At 38.7% G+C, this 14,926-nt stretch overlaps 1 protein-coding gene across 1 annotated transcript in view; it reads right to left on the bottom strand.

Annotated features, from left to right (window-relative positions):
* The window catches only part of COPB2 (COPI coat complex subunit beta 2), a 33,002-nt gene that overhangs the window by 6,247 nt on the left and 11,829 nt on the right, over nt 1-14,926 (bottom strand). The window contains exons 5-15 of the mRNA NM_174281.3: nt 14,045-14,193; nt 12,087-12,233; nt 11,043-11,142; nt 10,242-10,384; nt 9,798-9,997; nt 8,355-8,465; nt 6,274-6,362; nt 6,075-6,181; nt 4,639-4,782; nt 3,641-3,771; nt 3,176-3,383 (exon numbers count right to left, since the gene is read on the bottom strand). Of these exons, the coding sequence (NP_776706.2) occupies nt 3,176-3,383; nt 3,641-3,771; nt 4,639-4,782; nt 6,075-6,181; nt 6,274-6,362; nt 8,355-8,465; nt 9,798-9,997; nt 10,242-10,384; nt 11,043-11,142; nt 12,087-12,233; nt 14,045-14,193 (1,529 nt within the window). The remainder of the gene's footprint in view (nt 1-3,175; nt 3,384-3,640; nt 3,772-4,638; nt 4,783-6,074; nt 6,182-6,273; nt 6,363-8,354; nt 8,466-9,797; nt 9,998-10,241; nt 10,385-11,042; nt 11,143-12,086; nt 12,234-14,044; nt 14,194-14,926) is intronic.

Below are 14,926 nucleotides of genomic sequence, written 5' to 3'. Positions count from 1 at the left end.
TAAAACACCAGAGAAGACTAAACCAGGAGTCAAGACAGCATAGAAATAACTCAATTCACACCTCAGCTGTGTCTCGTGAAGGGCAGTGTTAAAGCCAGCAAAGAAATCAAACTGCCTAGGTCTATATAAGAAGCAGTTAGACACCCCAGGTCCTCACGCCTCCCCACATCCTCTCAACACACATGGAAGACGAGGCTTGATGTCTACAGAAGGTAAACTAGAGGGTCTCCAGCCTGAGGGATACCTACACACCCAGAAGGAATACCGAGTGGCAAAAGGAAAACAGGAGATTATGAGAATGGATACTTAACTAAATGTTTGAAATACTAAATACTGAGACACCAAGCTGTACTCTACCCACCGCACCCCCACCCCCACCCCCAGAATGATGGTGACTGGGGAGCTTCTCTGTAAACTAACCAAAGGGGCTAGACTTAAAAATACTAAAATATCAATGAGGGTCATATGCCAGCCTGGGCAGTGCTTGGTACAATATTAAGTGCTCATTAAATTTACTAAATGAACAAATTCATTACATGAAGAAACTGACATTGAGGTTTCCCAATCAATTGGCCCAGCCACATCACATATTTTAAGTTCATACTCAATAAGTTCACCCATGAACTCAGATCTTTTGACCTGCTTCTTAGACCTCCACTCTTAAAGGAGTGCTCAAAGATCATCAGATACCTGAGGAAAATCTTTAAAAGGAAAGACAGAAATCAAACCAATAATAGCAGGACCAGTAACAGTAATCTGAAGAAAGCATACCAATAAGGGAAAAGGAAAACTCCAACTATCACTTATACCCTAACAGAGGGTATGAAGAGAAACTCTGATCAATAAACAAGATTTTAAAAGTCCAAGAATAACAAAATGAGAAAACCAGTGCCAAGAAGTCCAACATCTGAACAACAGTTCCACAGAGAGGATATGGAAAACATAGGAAGGAAATCAACAGAAACATGATTCAACAAAATCTCTCAAAAATGAAGGAATGCGCTTCCAATTAAGACAGCTCATCTAATACCTAGCAGAATGAATGATGACTGACTCCTAAGCCAGGGCCCACCATCATGATAACATTACAGAACAACAGGAGCAAGATCCAAAAAGCTTCCAAAGAGAAAAAACAGATCAGGCACCAAGACTCAGGAATATAAATGGTTTAGACTTCAACAATAACTAGAAACCAGAAGACAAAATAGAATTTTTTTTTTTATAATTCTGAGAGAAAACTATCTCCAACTTAGAATTCTATATCCAGTTAAGTGGCCAAATATGTTCTAGGGTAGAACAATGGCACTTTCAGATATTCAAGGTCACAAAAACATTTACTTCCTATCAATAAAAAACCCTTTTCTCAGAAAACTACTGAAGGACATACTCCAGCAAAATGAGGGAGTAAGCCAGGAAAGAAGATAGGGGATATAGGAAACAATGGCTCAAGACGAAGGGAGGCCCCAACATGATGGGGAGGGGATACTCATGATGAGTGAAAAAGTCAGCTGAGCCTGAAGGAGACTGAACACACTGAAAGGAGATAGCAAGGAAATCTGGAGAAGCAGCAGAGTAGGAAGAATAACCCTAAACACATAGAGAAATAAGCAACGTTAATAAAAGAATCAGTTATTAACTCAGGGAAAACAACTGAAAAAAGGGGAAGCTATAATATGGCTCAGCTGTCAACAGGGTTTAAATAGTCATAATAATATAAACAATGGATACTGATCTAATCAAAATTATGATGTAACGATTTAAGTGGCATGTAGGTTGTTGAAGCAGGGGGAGTGAAAGAAAGATAAATTCTTCATTTTCTACAGAGTGGGAGGTCCCAAAAAATACCTAAAACTGAGAAACAGCAATATAATAAGCATGTTGCTACTAAGTCATGTCAGTCGTGTCCGACTCTGTGCGACCCCATAGACGGCAGCCCACCAGGCTCCTCCGTCCCTGGGATTCTCCAGGCAAGAACACTGGAGTGGGTTGCCATTTCCTTCTCCAATGCATGAAAGTGAAAAGTCAAAGGGAAGTCGCTCAGTCGTGTCTGACTCTTAGCGACTCTGCAGCCTACCAGGCTCCTCCGTCCATGGGATTTTCCAGGCAAGAGTACTGGAGTGGGGTGCCATTGCCTTCTCCATAATAAGCATGTTAGACATGTGGAAATAAATGCCAACAGTCAGCTAAAAGAATTAAGTGATTACCACTAGGGAGCGTAAATGAGCGAAGGGAGAGGGCTGTGTTCTCCTAAGCCTTCCAAAGCTTTTGTGCACATAACTTGGATTTTAAAGCAGCACTTTTCACAAGAGTCAGAAACAACTGAAATGTCCACCGACAGAGGACTAGATAAAGATGTGGTACATAGATACAATGGTATACTACACAGCCATAAATAGAATGAAATAATGCCAGTGGATCTAGAGATTATCATACTAAGTGAAGTAAGTCAGAAAGACAAAGACAAATATCACATAGTATCACTTATATGTGGCATTTAAAATATGGCACAAAACCTATTTAAGAAACAGAAACAGATTCATAGACATAGAGAACAGATTTGTGGTTGCCAAGGAGGGGAGAGGGACAGAGATAGACTAGGAGGGGGTTGGCAGGTGCAAACCATTTTGTATAGAATGGATAGACAACACCCTACTGTACAGCACAGAGAACTATACTCAATATTCTGCGATAAGCCACAACGGAAAAGATTATAAAAAAAGAATGTATATTTGTGTATAACTGAGTCATATACAGCAGACAGGCACAACACTGTAAATCAACTATATTTCAAGAATAAACAAACTCTGATTATAAAAATGCTACTTTAAGGAAAACGCTCATCACTAATGATAAATTTTATGTGTATTTTACAGAAAGAGAGAAGCTAGCTAGGATAGAGAAAAATACAGCATAGAAATGAAAATACTCATAGAATGGAAAAGAAGTCTAGAGAAAGGGAAGACTAATAAATCACCTTCAACATATAAAGGGGATATGAAGGACAATGAGAAAGGAGAAGGAAGCATATTAATAAGTGACCTAAATTTATAAGAGAAAGTCCACTGCCATAAGGAAACAATTACAGTGACAATAAAGAAAGTTCAAACTCATACAAACATTCTTTCAAATTGCTGGCTTTAAAAACACACATAAATAAACAAACAACCCCCCTTACCTGCTTTTCCAAGAAGTGTGCAACTCTGGTCCTCTGCTCTTTCGGGATGGTTGGGAGGACCTTATCGGCCATGCTGAAGTCCCTCCGCATGACGGCTGTCTGGTACTCCAGCACTGAAACCAGCAGGGAGTAGCTAACGATGTTCAGTTCCTTATCCCCCAGATAAAGCCTGTTGTCTTTAGGAATATAGCCCAGGAGATACATTGTCCTGTAAGAGAAATGGAAACTAATTTAGAATTAAGCCCAGATCAGTACATACTCTCTCTCTCCCTTCTTCCCTCTGCTTCTTGCTCAAAATCTTTTCATTTGATTGACGCAGTTTTAGTTAGCAAATTGCCACCTATTAAAACCATAACACTGAAAAACCAGGCCTATCATTGTTACAAGCCAGCAACTGGTTTTATTTTTAAAGTATACTTTTAAATTTAGGATATTAAAAACAAAAGCAAAACGATAGTCAGCTACCTGTCCAAGTGGGCAATGGTGACTATTTCTCCTCCGACATAATAATTTAATCTGTTCACAGAACTTGTGTAAATGAAGCAATCGCCTACCCACAGCCCTGTTTTCACAATTTCCTGAATCTCACCAAGAACCTACAGAAAGAAAATGAAGCCTGTTATTATCTTATTCAACAACAAATAACAAACTTTCAATAACAAAAAACTGAATGTAATTAGGGGTGATGGATAGAAAAAGAGATGCAAAGAAAGAATCCTATTTCAAGAAAGAAAATCTTTCTTGGAATGTCTATCTTCTTTCTTCATTTAAGAACAGATTCCTGAATGAGCATCTATAAAGTCTTACCGTTGAGTTAAAGCTATAATCTAAGAAAGTGCTGATTGAAATTCCTAACATACATGAGACTGGCATAATAAGTATTTCACAAAATCTTCTAAGACACCTCTACCATGGATGATTTATCTTTATATTTGGAAGTTCATTTATTTTTTTAAAGATAATTACAGACTCTTAATTTATTTTTTAAATGGAGGAAAATTGCTTTACAATATTGTATTGGTTTTTGCAGTACAACAAAGTGAATCAGCCATAATTAATATATATATCTTCTCCCTCTTGAGCTTCCATCCCTTCCTCACCAAGTTCCACCCCTCTAAGTCATCAGAGAGTACCAGGATAGGCTCCCTCTGCTTGAAAACCCATTTTAAATAACTCTGACTAAACTGTCTTAGGACCGTAACAACTTCTAACTTCCTTACTGAAAAACTGTCAAAGCTGGTCTAAAGATTTCCTATAATCAAAGCACAAATCTCTTTTAACAAATACTTTCAGACCCTGATCTTTGAGCCAAGACTTTAATTTCCACATTTTACCATAACTCCTTAAGTGTTTATTAAGTTTTCCCAAACCTAATTTACAATAAAATGTTACACTGAGTGAAGTTCAGCTGTAAGTACATAATTCGTTTAAAAACAAAGCTAAAGTTTCACTGATGCAATTACCTCAAAACCATCTTCAATGCCATCTTCAGTAACTCCTTCATGTGTTTCCTGTGCAGCCAAGACTTTTTCTGACAGATATTTAAGGATAAAAAATGACTCCTCAGTTGCAATACAGACTAGCTCTCCAGAGTCAGACCAGAAAATCTGTGACATGACAAACAAAAACACAGATAAATGATTTTGGAGTCTATGTGAATGTGACAAAATGCATATGCTGTTTCCTACAAGATTTATCTTCTTACATTAGAATAAAAAGTAAGCACTTAATCTGATACACACACACACACACACACACACACACACACACACACTTGGGAGGTTGGACAGGGCGCTGCTATTTTATTTACAGAAATGGAAAGCCCTAGGGAGGCAGGAAGGAGTGCTGGCAGTAAGTGCTGGCAGTAAGTGAGATTCAGAGGAGTACAGACTATTTCTAGCTGCTCTACAACAATGTCTCTCCCTCCTCCCACCCCCATTATGACCCCCACACCAAACCTTTTTTAGGCATTTTTTTCCCACTTTCCTTTATGAAGTTTTAATATCACAGATACTACACATCTGAAAGTGAAAGTTGCTCAGTCGTGTCCGACTCTTTGCGGCCCCATGGACAGTAGCCTACCAGGCTCCTCTGTCCCTGGAATTCTCCAGGCAAGAATACTGAAGTGGGTAGCCATTCCCTTCTCCAGGGGATCTTTCCAACTCAGGGATCAAACTCAGGTCTCCTACGTTGCAGGCAGATTCTTTACCAACTGAGCCACCCAGGACGCCCACTATCCATCTATACATTATGTAATACATAAACATACACACAGTATACAAACACATAACATGTATGTACATATGAACATCTATGTTTTATAGATAAAATAGAGTACTTTTTCTCATCAATTGGTTTCAGGAACCGATGTCTGCCCCCTTGAGGATGATGCCTCCCTTGCTGAGACAATGCAGACACTAGCAATCAGAACCAGGACCCTGGGAGATATCTGTCTCCAGAGATAACTTCCTGACAATGAAAGCTCTCAAAGAAGCAGGCAGATCTAAAGGTAGAAAACCATCACTGGTGAACGGCCACCTAAAGTTTAAACAGCCGTTATCAGATAACATAGGCAAAGGCTTTCTGAACTGAGTGGGAGACTTGCAGGTCTTGCCACGTGAAGAACTCATTGACTTTTCCTCTATAAAGCATTAAAGCCATTTAAAATACGACTAGCACTTGGCATTTGTACAACTCTTTATACTTTTCAAAAAGCCCAACATCTACTACCTTATTCAAATACCCCAATCCTCCTTTTAAAAGCAATCCCGAGGTAAATGGCCCCATGTCCATCACAATGGGACAGGGACAGCAGGGTACCAGGGTATTTCTTGGCCTCAGGGACCCAGAGTTTGTCACAAAGAGGTACATTCCCAAAACAGCAAAGACGGAAGCTCACGTGTTTGGGTTGAATTTCAATTCTGCGTATGAGTTCCGTATTTTCCCAGTCATAGAAAGCTAAACCATTTACAGACCTGACTCCCAGTAAGAAGCCTCCATAGATACCTACAAAGAACAACAAAATATTTTCAGATCTTTAGATGTTTTTGAGGCATTACAAAGTTTCTAAAATTGTATCATATATAAATAGCACTTACTTTCAGCTCCAAAGTCTGGTTTAAATGATTTTTTTTCCTTAAAGTTCTTAAATATCTTTACAACACTGTTGCTCTCTCTTATTGCATACCTAGGGGGAAAAGGAAAGCAATTATAGCCTATTACATATATACTACACTGTAATTCCACCAAATATTACAAGTATCTTCAAATGTATTTAAGTAGTGAATTACACAAAAATATAAAATATCTGAAGATTCACTAATATATTTTTTTCCTAAGAGATCAGTGAACTGCTTACAGTTGGACAAATAATGAACAGGCTTCACAATGTCTATTACACAAATTACTAGGGCTTACAAACCATTTTAAAAGATCCAAATGTCCTTCAACAGGTGAATGAGTAAACCAACTGTGGTCTATCCATATAATGGAATACTACTCTGCCAAAAAGGGAACCAGTTATTGATCCATGCAACCGTAAGTTGCTGTTTAGTCGCTCAGTCGTGTTTGACTCTTTGCAACCCCAGACTGTAGCCTGCCAGGCTCCTCTGTCCATGGGATTCCACAGGCAAAAATACTGGAGTGGGTAGCCATTTCCTTCTCCAGGGGATATTCCCAGATAAGAGATCAAACCCGCACATATCCTGCATCGCAGGCAGATTCGTTATCACTGAGCAATCCGGGAAGCCCATGTAATAACATGGATGCAGCTCAAACACATTATGCTGAGCAAAACAAGCCAGACGACAAGTATATACCGCACAACTCCACTGATGAAATCCTAAAGAAGACAAATCTAATCTAGTGGGGAACAAGGGTGGGGTGCTGCCTATAAGAGAAACAAGGGGATTGTTTTTGAGGTGACAGAAATGTTGACTGTGCTGGTGGTTACAGGTTACATCCATGTGTCCAAATTCGCTGAAAGATACACTTAAAACAGTGCCTTTTACTTTGTATAAATTATTCCTCAATAAAAAGTAACTTAAAAAAACAAAAACTTTTATAAGTGGCTCACTAGGTCAGTCATGCTTAGCAACAACTTATAAATTGTGTATACTCTGGCTTCTCTCTTGAAAGGGGGCTATGGCTGGATATTCAAGAGTATTATGAGAAAGGGATGGAATAAGTACTTTGCTCCAATAGGAAAGATGCTGAACAGGGAGGGCCTGGGCTGGATAAACCTGAAAAGAGGGAATTATCAAAACAGAGGGAGACGTGTGCTGAGAGAGGTATGGCAAGTCACAAACCATAACCGTGCTCACGGTAACAAAGTACTTTTTAGTATATGGAACTGTGCATAAATGAGTTTATTTAGGAAACTGATGAAAAGATCTTACCTCTCAGGGACCTTTTCGTTAAAAACTAAAAAGCATGCATCTTACTGAGCAATGCTGAGGCCTAAGTTGCCCACTGTTGGCAGAAGAGGCAACACAAAATACGGAGAAAACAAAACCAAGAAAACTATGAAGATGTAACTCAGTGTGTAGTCTGAAAAAAACCAAAACCCCCATGTTTATTACATGCACCAAAAAGGAATCAAAAAGGAACCAGTCAGTAAATATCTAGTATAATATTGAGAGGTAGATTTTTTTCTGTTTTTAATGAGACAATTTTATGAACATTTTGAATTCAGACAGAATTTAAGAATGGGAGATAAGTAACATCATCATTTCTGTGATGTTTTATCACAGATTCATTAAGTTTTTATCATGATTACATTAGAATCTAGTATCTCTCCAAGTGGTTCAGATGAGGGCAGCAGCAGCAGCTCAGGATGCAGGTTCTGAGTGGGGAGGTGGGACCTGCCAAGGTCTTTATCTGAGGGACTACTCTGCCTTCAGCCCTGCCTTGGGCTCCACCAAGGAAAAATAGGTGTTGGGTCCCCAGTTTATTATTGGGTCAGACTGAGTGAGCCAGCTCAAAACCGAGTATAAAATGTTAAATGCAGCTCATGCTGCACATTTGCCCCTGACTAATCCTCCAACACAGGTCTGGTGAGAACTGGTCTTCAACATGGAGAAGCACAGCCTACTGAGCCTTGCAGACCTCTTCAATACAGCTGCATACAGAATGCCCACTGGTTATCAGGGGCAGCTGATACGACACAGACAAAACTTACTCTGAAGAGTCATGGGCCCACGCGAACTCCTGGGCAGACCCAAAGCTCTTGTTCCTCAGTGCCATTGCCGTGTAGATGATGTACTCGCCGTCACCACACACCACAACAAACCTACAAGTTAGAAAAGCCAGGGTGGGGAGAAGTACAGAGGACCAATGACATGCAGAAGTTAAGAAACAATGATTTATCTTGTTTCTAATATGGTGAAATATTTCTAATAACAAATGTTATTTCAGTTGACTGTTACAAATGAACCTAATATCTTTTAAAGTTATATATTTCTTGGAATACAGAGCTAGACAAAAATACTACACCCAACAAATCAAAAGCAGATTATGAAGATGGGGTTACTGCTGAAAATATTATTGCAATGGCCTCTCTTACAAACAAAGGGTCAGGAAGATAAGAAAGGCTGGAGACGTATAGGAGAGGACTCCAATAATTCAACTAGCATTTGTTGAGTACTCAGATACCTGGCATTTTGCTCATTACATCTACACAATAAGAAGGCATGACCTTCTTGCAAGGCTACCATCACTTTAAAGCTGATCATTCAAATAAATGAAAATATCTTACCCCACTTTTCAATGACTGTTAAATTTATGATATTTGTAATAAACAGGGTATTTTTAACATTTGATTGGAAAAAAAGAATGTTGCATGGTCAAAACTTTCTCAACAGACATATTGGCTGTTATTAGACTGCCAAAGGTGAAATGTAAAACTTAAGCAAAAATTGTTTTATGATATTAAGGGGAAAATATGTAATGTGTTCTTATTCTTCATAAGAAAACTTTATTGCAAGTAATTATGGAGACCATTTACTGAACAAGGCAGCATACTTGGTTTATATACTTGGTCTTTTTTAATACTCAGGACAGCATTATAAAATGCTCAGATCTACTTTAAAATAATTTTTAAAGCTTACACGTTTAAACTCATTGTATGAGAAACAAGATGTTCAGTGCTTTACAAATCTTAAGGGAGAAACAAAGCTGATGGTACAAATTACAGAGAAGAAGCAGAATTATTACCTTTCCCAAAACTTTTTCAAAAGACAAAGACCTCACAACTCTTCTTAAGAGCAATGAGTCAGCAAATATGTAGAGAGCACCTACTAAGTCTTGGGTAAAACAGGATTCTTGCCCTTGAAGGAGCATAAGGACATGTCATAAGGACGCATACCAACACATATGAAATAGAGTCAACACAAAACTATTCCACTGTTCAAAACTGTGTAGTGGGAAAGGCCAGGAAGGCAATTATGCTTCACTGTGCATGAAGACAAGATCAACAGGCCTGGCTGCCTGCCACTGTGTTGAGGACTGTGAGGTCAGGGCAAAAGCTCCATGAGGAATGCGCATCACAGGCAGGGCTGCGAGACAAGCTGTGGATATGCAAACACACACAGAGGTCCAGAGGGAGATTCTGGTGGTGGCTTACCGCCCGTTAGGATTGTGCTGAATAGTCTGAGGGTATATTTCACAACTGCCCATATCTTTTACTGCCAGTGGCAGTCTTTCTCCATCTTTAATTTCAGCATCTCCCATTGCTTTTAGGTTGGCCTGCTGGACTTCTGAATGTTTGGCCCAGATTATCTTTCCATTGGCATCCATGGACATGGCAGGTTCCTCCCGACCAAGCTGGAGGAATGACAAATGACTTTTAGCCACAAAAAGGAGAACAAATGAAACTACAACAAAATAAACATTTTCTATTTTCATTTAATGGAGGGCTCCTTTCTTCCACTTAACTCTCCTCGCCAGTACCTAATCTCTTTTAAGTACATAGCTCAATGACAGAGTGCCAGTTTAACAAAGCTGGTGACTTAGAAGAAAACTGCTCCCCCTGTATACCCTATTCAGAGACGGTGCAATGAGAGATTACCTTAACAATGATGCTCCCTTCATCATAGCCCAAAGCAACGTTATTGGACCCTCGCAGGCTGGCCACACACCATACTCTCTCCATTCCATAATTCAAAGTACTCTCAAGGCGATAGGTGCTTGAATGCCAAATACGCACAGTTCCTGAAAAAACAATGTGAATCAGCCATTTGACTTGAATACCCAAAAGTGAACTGTCAGGTGGACCAGCCACGTCAAGTCTTTATATTCAAACACAACACACTTCCTGGAAGCTTCATTTTTGATCTGTAGTCTGTGACTTTATAGAGCAACATAAACATATAATAGAAAGTACATAACAAGCTAAAACAAAGAAATGTCATTTTTATGTGTGAAATAATAACAGGATTCCTGGGTACAGTGCCTACTACATGCCAGATGCTTTCTATGTTATTTCTCCACATCCTTGCACTATGATCCTATGAGGCAGGTATATCTATTCCCATTTCATAATGTATCTAAACCACACATCTATGAAGTGGCAGAGCCTGAATCTGATCCCAGGATTTCAGACTCCAAAGCACAGGCTTTTTCCGTCTTCCCCTAGCACTTCTAGGTGTCCTCTTATGTACCTAACAGAGTCAAAACACATCAGAATCATGATGATGATAATGATAGTAACAATGTCCTTGTACTCTACTATAGCTTAAGTAATCTACTCTATTAAAAAATAGCAAAATCTTTTGAAACTTCCAATGAAAGTGTAGGGCACTAAGCTGGCTTACGTATCCACTCAGCAATGAATGATAAGCATAGGAATAAATATACATTTCTAACTTACCATCTTCTGAACCTGTGATGATAATGGGCAGCTCAGGATGAAAACTGGCACAAGACACATTTTGGGCATGTCCCTCCAGTGTCTGTACACAAGTTTTATTCTATAGTCAATACACAGAAAACACTCTTATTAGTGGAAAACAATAACTCATCCTTAATTTTCCCCGAGCACAGATACACAATCAATGATAATGGTCATAAAAATCTAAACAATATTCAATACAGAGATTTTTGAAAGAGAATCATCTTATTGTGTACATGTTTTCTCATTATTTGATAGTACAGGCAAAAGTAACTATCATATTTAAAGAAGAAAACATACACACACACACACCCTGAAAGAGCTGGTTTTCATCTAAGTATCAGTGCCCCCATTTCCTAAGATGTCTTTAATGTTTTTATCCTGCATTTAAACACAGATTTGAGTATCTCACGATAAGTGGTTTTCTAGGCCTCATTTTATTAACTATTCGTGGTTATTTTGATGTGCTGCTAAGTCGCTTCAGTCATGTCTGACTCTGTGCGACCCCATAGATGGCAGCCCACAAGGCTCCCCTGTCCCTGGGATTCTCCAGGCAAGAACACTGGAGTGGGTGAGAAACAAAAAAATTAAAATTTAAAATCTTGGAGATAAAAAGTGTAGAAACAAGAGTTCATAATCAGGTTTACAAGAGTTTATGTGGCAAAATGATAGCACTATTGTGATGTCTGACATTGGTCACTAGTGTGCTAGTTTTGAAATACAAATGGAAGTCTGCCAATGAGGATACTAAAGGATATAAGAATTCATTTTAATTAAAACCTTGAAATTTCTCATTTCTAGTAGTAAATGAAAAATGAACATGATGGCATTTTATTTTTAAACTCTTAATAAGCATTTGTTGTTATTTTCATGGGGAATTCTGAGACCACAGTTTAGGTGCAATTCCTGATGCCTTATTATTATGCTCAAAACAGAGTTCAACAACCCAAGTTTGAACTGTCCTGTAAGAAACAGTGAGACGTACATCTAACATAAGGCAAGTAAGCTATGAAAAAACTGTACCTGATAGTCCCATATTTTCACAAGACGGTCATCTGCTCCTGAGATGAGGTATGGCTTGTCACCACCACTGTAGTAATCAATGCAATTCACACCTTTCTCATGTCCCTCCAGAGTGAAGTTTGGGGACGATGAGCCCAGCTGCCACACCTTCAGAGAGCAACAGCATCTGCCAGTCAACATGGGGCCTTCATTTCAGAAGGCAGCTCCACCACACCCCTGACAGGTCACAGAAATGCCAAAGCCCAGCAGAGAAGCTGAAGAATGCTCAGTTTTTCACCCACGTGTTTGGGTTCTTTCTCACTTTACTTGAATTTCCAGAGGGCAGAATCACTATGGCATTCTCTGAAATGCCAAATTCCAGGCTTTATCCTTAGAGATTATGATTCAGTGGAACTACAATGAAATTCAGGAATCTAGATTTTCAACAGACACCCCAGGTGTCTTGACTTTGAGAAACACTACTGTAAGGGTAGGAAATGATGTTATGAGAGAGTTATTAGTAACACAAAGCTAATGAAAATGGACTTAGTGAGATGTATTAAAAGGAAAAAAATTACTGCTTTAATCAAAAAATTTCAAGTATGAAAAAGCAGTCAAATATTACTACAGCACTGCTATTGAGCTTTATCTTTACAAATATTTATTTTGTATGACCACTACATGCGAGGCCCCGTGGGGAATACAAAGATATGTAAACAAACTTTACTAGGGCCAAAGGTAAGACAATTTTGTCCTCAAGTTATATCGAATTTAGTGAAGAAAGTTTGAAACTAATTTCAAAGTTTTTAACCTATGTCAAAAACAAGGATAATTTAGTAAAAGAAAAATGATAATAAAGTAATTCAAAGCCCTAAGATATTCAACATGTACTATTTAATAATAAGTTGTCAAACAGAAGACAACAGTTATATAAGTTAAAGGAAAACTAATAAAAATGTTACATAGATGTAAGCCTGTTCATGTAAGCGAAGTTAAATCTATGCATATGGAAATATTTTAAATACTACAGTGGGAAAAGGAATATATGTGCACTCACTGCAACATGCATCTAATACAGACAGGGCACTGTGCTGCTTGCCAATGTGTGTCTGCTTGTGGGAGAAGGGTAACATACGGTTCCTGCCCCAAACATCAACATTTCAGGAATAAAGATTTCCCATTATTATTCAGCAGGAAGGCCATAAGAGGCCAAAAAGAATGGAAGGAATGGGATGAGAATGGCTCTGTCTAGGGGTGAAATGGATGTCTGAAGGGAGCTTCTCAGAGTAAATAACTGCTAAGCCTTGAAAGATGAGTAATTCTCCAGAGGAAAGAAATCAAAAAGGGAGAATAAAGAATACTGTAGGCAGAGGGACCAGCTGAATGACGTAAGGTTCCGTGAACATTCATGGCTTCTTGAGAAAATGGTGAGGAGACCAGGTTTACAGGACATGACTCCTAACATTAGCTAAGGTTGGTCTTGCAAACCCTTGTATTCCACACCAAGGCATCTGGACTTTACCCTTAGATTGGGAACTGACAAGACGGAACCCATGTTTTAGAAAGATAACTGGCAGTGGTATGGAGAAATAGAGTAAGAAAAAGAGAATGGAGGCAAATGAAATAGATTAATAATCAGCAGAAGGAAACAGCAAATACACTAACAAAGAGGAAAACAGTGACCTAGAGAAGACACAGGCATTTTCTTATTCTGGGTTTGCAGAGGTTTAAAACTCTTACAATATACTGCTTCCACATGGAGAAACACCCCTCCATTAAGAGCACTGAGTTGCCACACCATTTTTCTAAACAGAATATGCCCTTCTGAATCAAAATAAGAAGTCCTATTTTGCTTCAAAATGAGCTTTTGAGGGAAACTTCTAAGATAGGAATAACTTTCTGGGAAGACAGCAGTAAAATACCTAACACAATTATATCTCACCAACAAGCATAACTGACACAAACAATGGGCATCTTACCTTGATTGTCCTGTCCAAAGAAGCACTAGCAAACTGGTTGTTATCTTTAGGGTTGATCACAATCTGCATTACATAATGGGTGTGTCCTTCAAACACTTGTGAGCAAGACCATTTTTTATCCCAGTCCCAGAGTTTAATAAGCATGTCATCTAGACCAAAAGAAAGTCTCCACTTAGTTGCAATATCTATTTCTTTCATTCAGAACTAAGGTGCAGAATCTCTGTGCCTTTTTAAGGAAGAAAATCTAACACAAATCATATATTCCATGACTTACAGACACCGAATCAGAATTGAACAGATTTTTTCAAAATGCTTATTCTAAGAATAATTTTAACTTTCTGAAGAATGGAGATAAAAGAGATTACTAATAGCAAATATACAATTTTCATGGAAAAAATTTAAAATAGACTCAATGGGTTTTACAGAATGATAAAAGAGTAACAAGTTTAATTAGAGTCTAAGTATGACTGAATAATGATGACAATGACTATTTCAGAAACAAGCATTTCTCTTTTAATCAGTTCAGTTGCTTAGTCATGTCTGACTCTTTTCAACCCCATGGACTGCAGCACGCCAGGCTTCAACTGGTTAAAAAAAGTTCTGAAATACTTCTCAATTTCTAACTTAAAAATGTTTCAAAGAGCTATTACCAATTTAGTGCAACTTGTTTTACTGCTACTGCTAAATCACTTCAGTTGTGTCTGACTCTGTGTGACCCCATAGACAGCAGCCCACCAGGCTCCCCCGTCCCTGGGATTCTCCAGGCAAGAACACTGGAGTGGGTTGCCATTTCCTTCTCCAATGCATGAAAGTGAAAAGTGAAAGTGAAGTCGCTCAGTCGTGTCCGACTCTTAGCGACCCCATGGACTGCAGCCTACCAGG

The sequence above is a fragment of the Bos taurus genome, chromosome 1 (assembly GCF_002263795.3).
Source record: "Bos taurus isolate L1 Dominette 01449 registration number 42190680 breed Hereford chromosome 1, ARS-UCD2.0, whole genome shotgun sequence".
Lineage (NCBI taxonomy): Eukaryota > Metazoa > Chordata > Mammalia > Artiodactyla > Bovidae > Bos > Bos taurus.
Note: the sequence above shows the minus strand (reverse complement) of the source record. Positions and strands in the feature narration are given on the sequence as shown.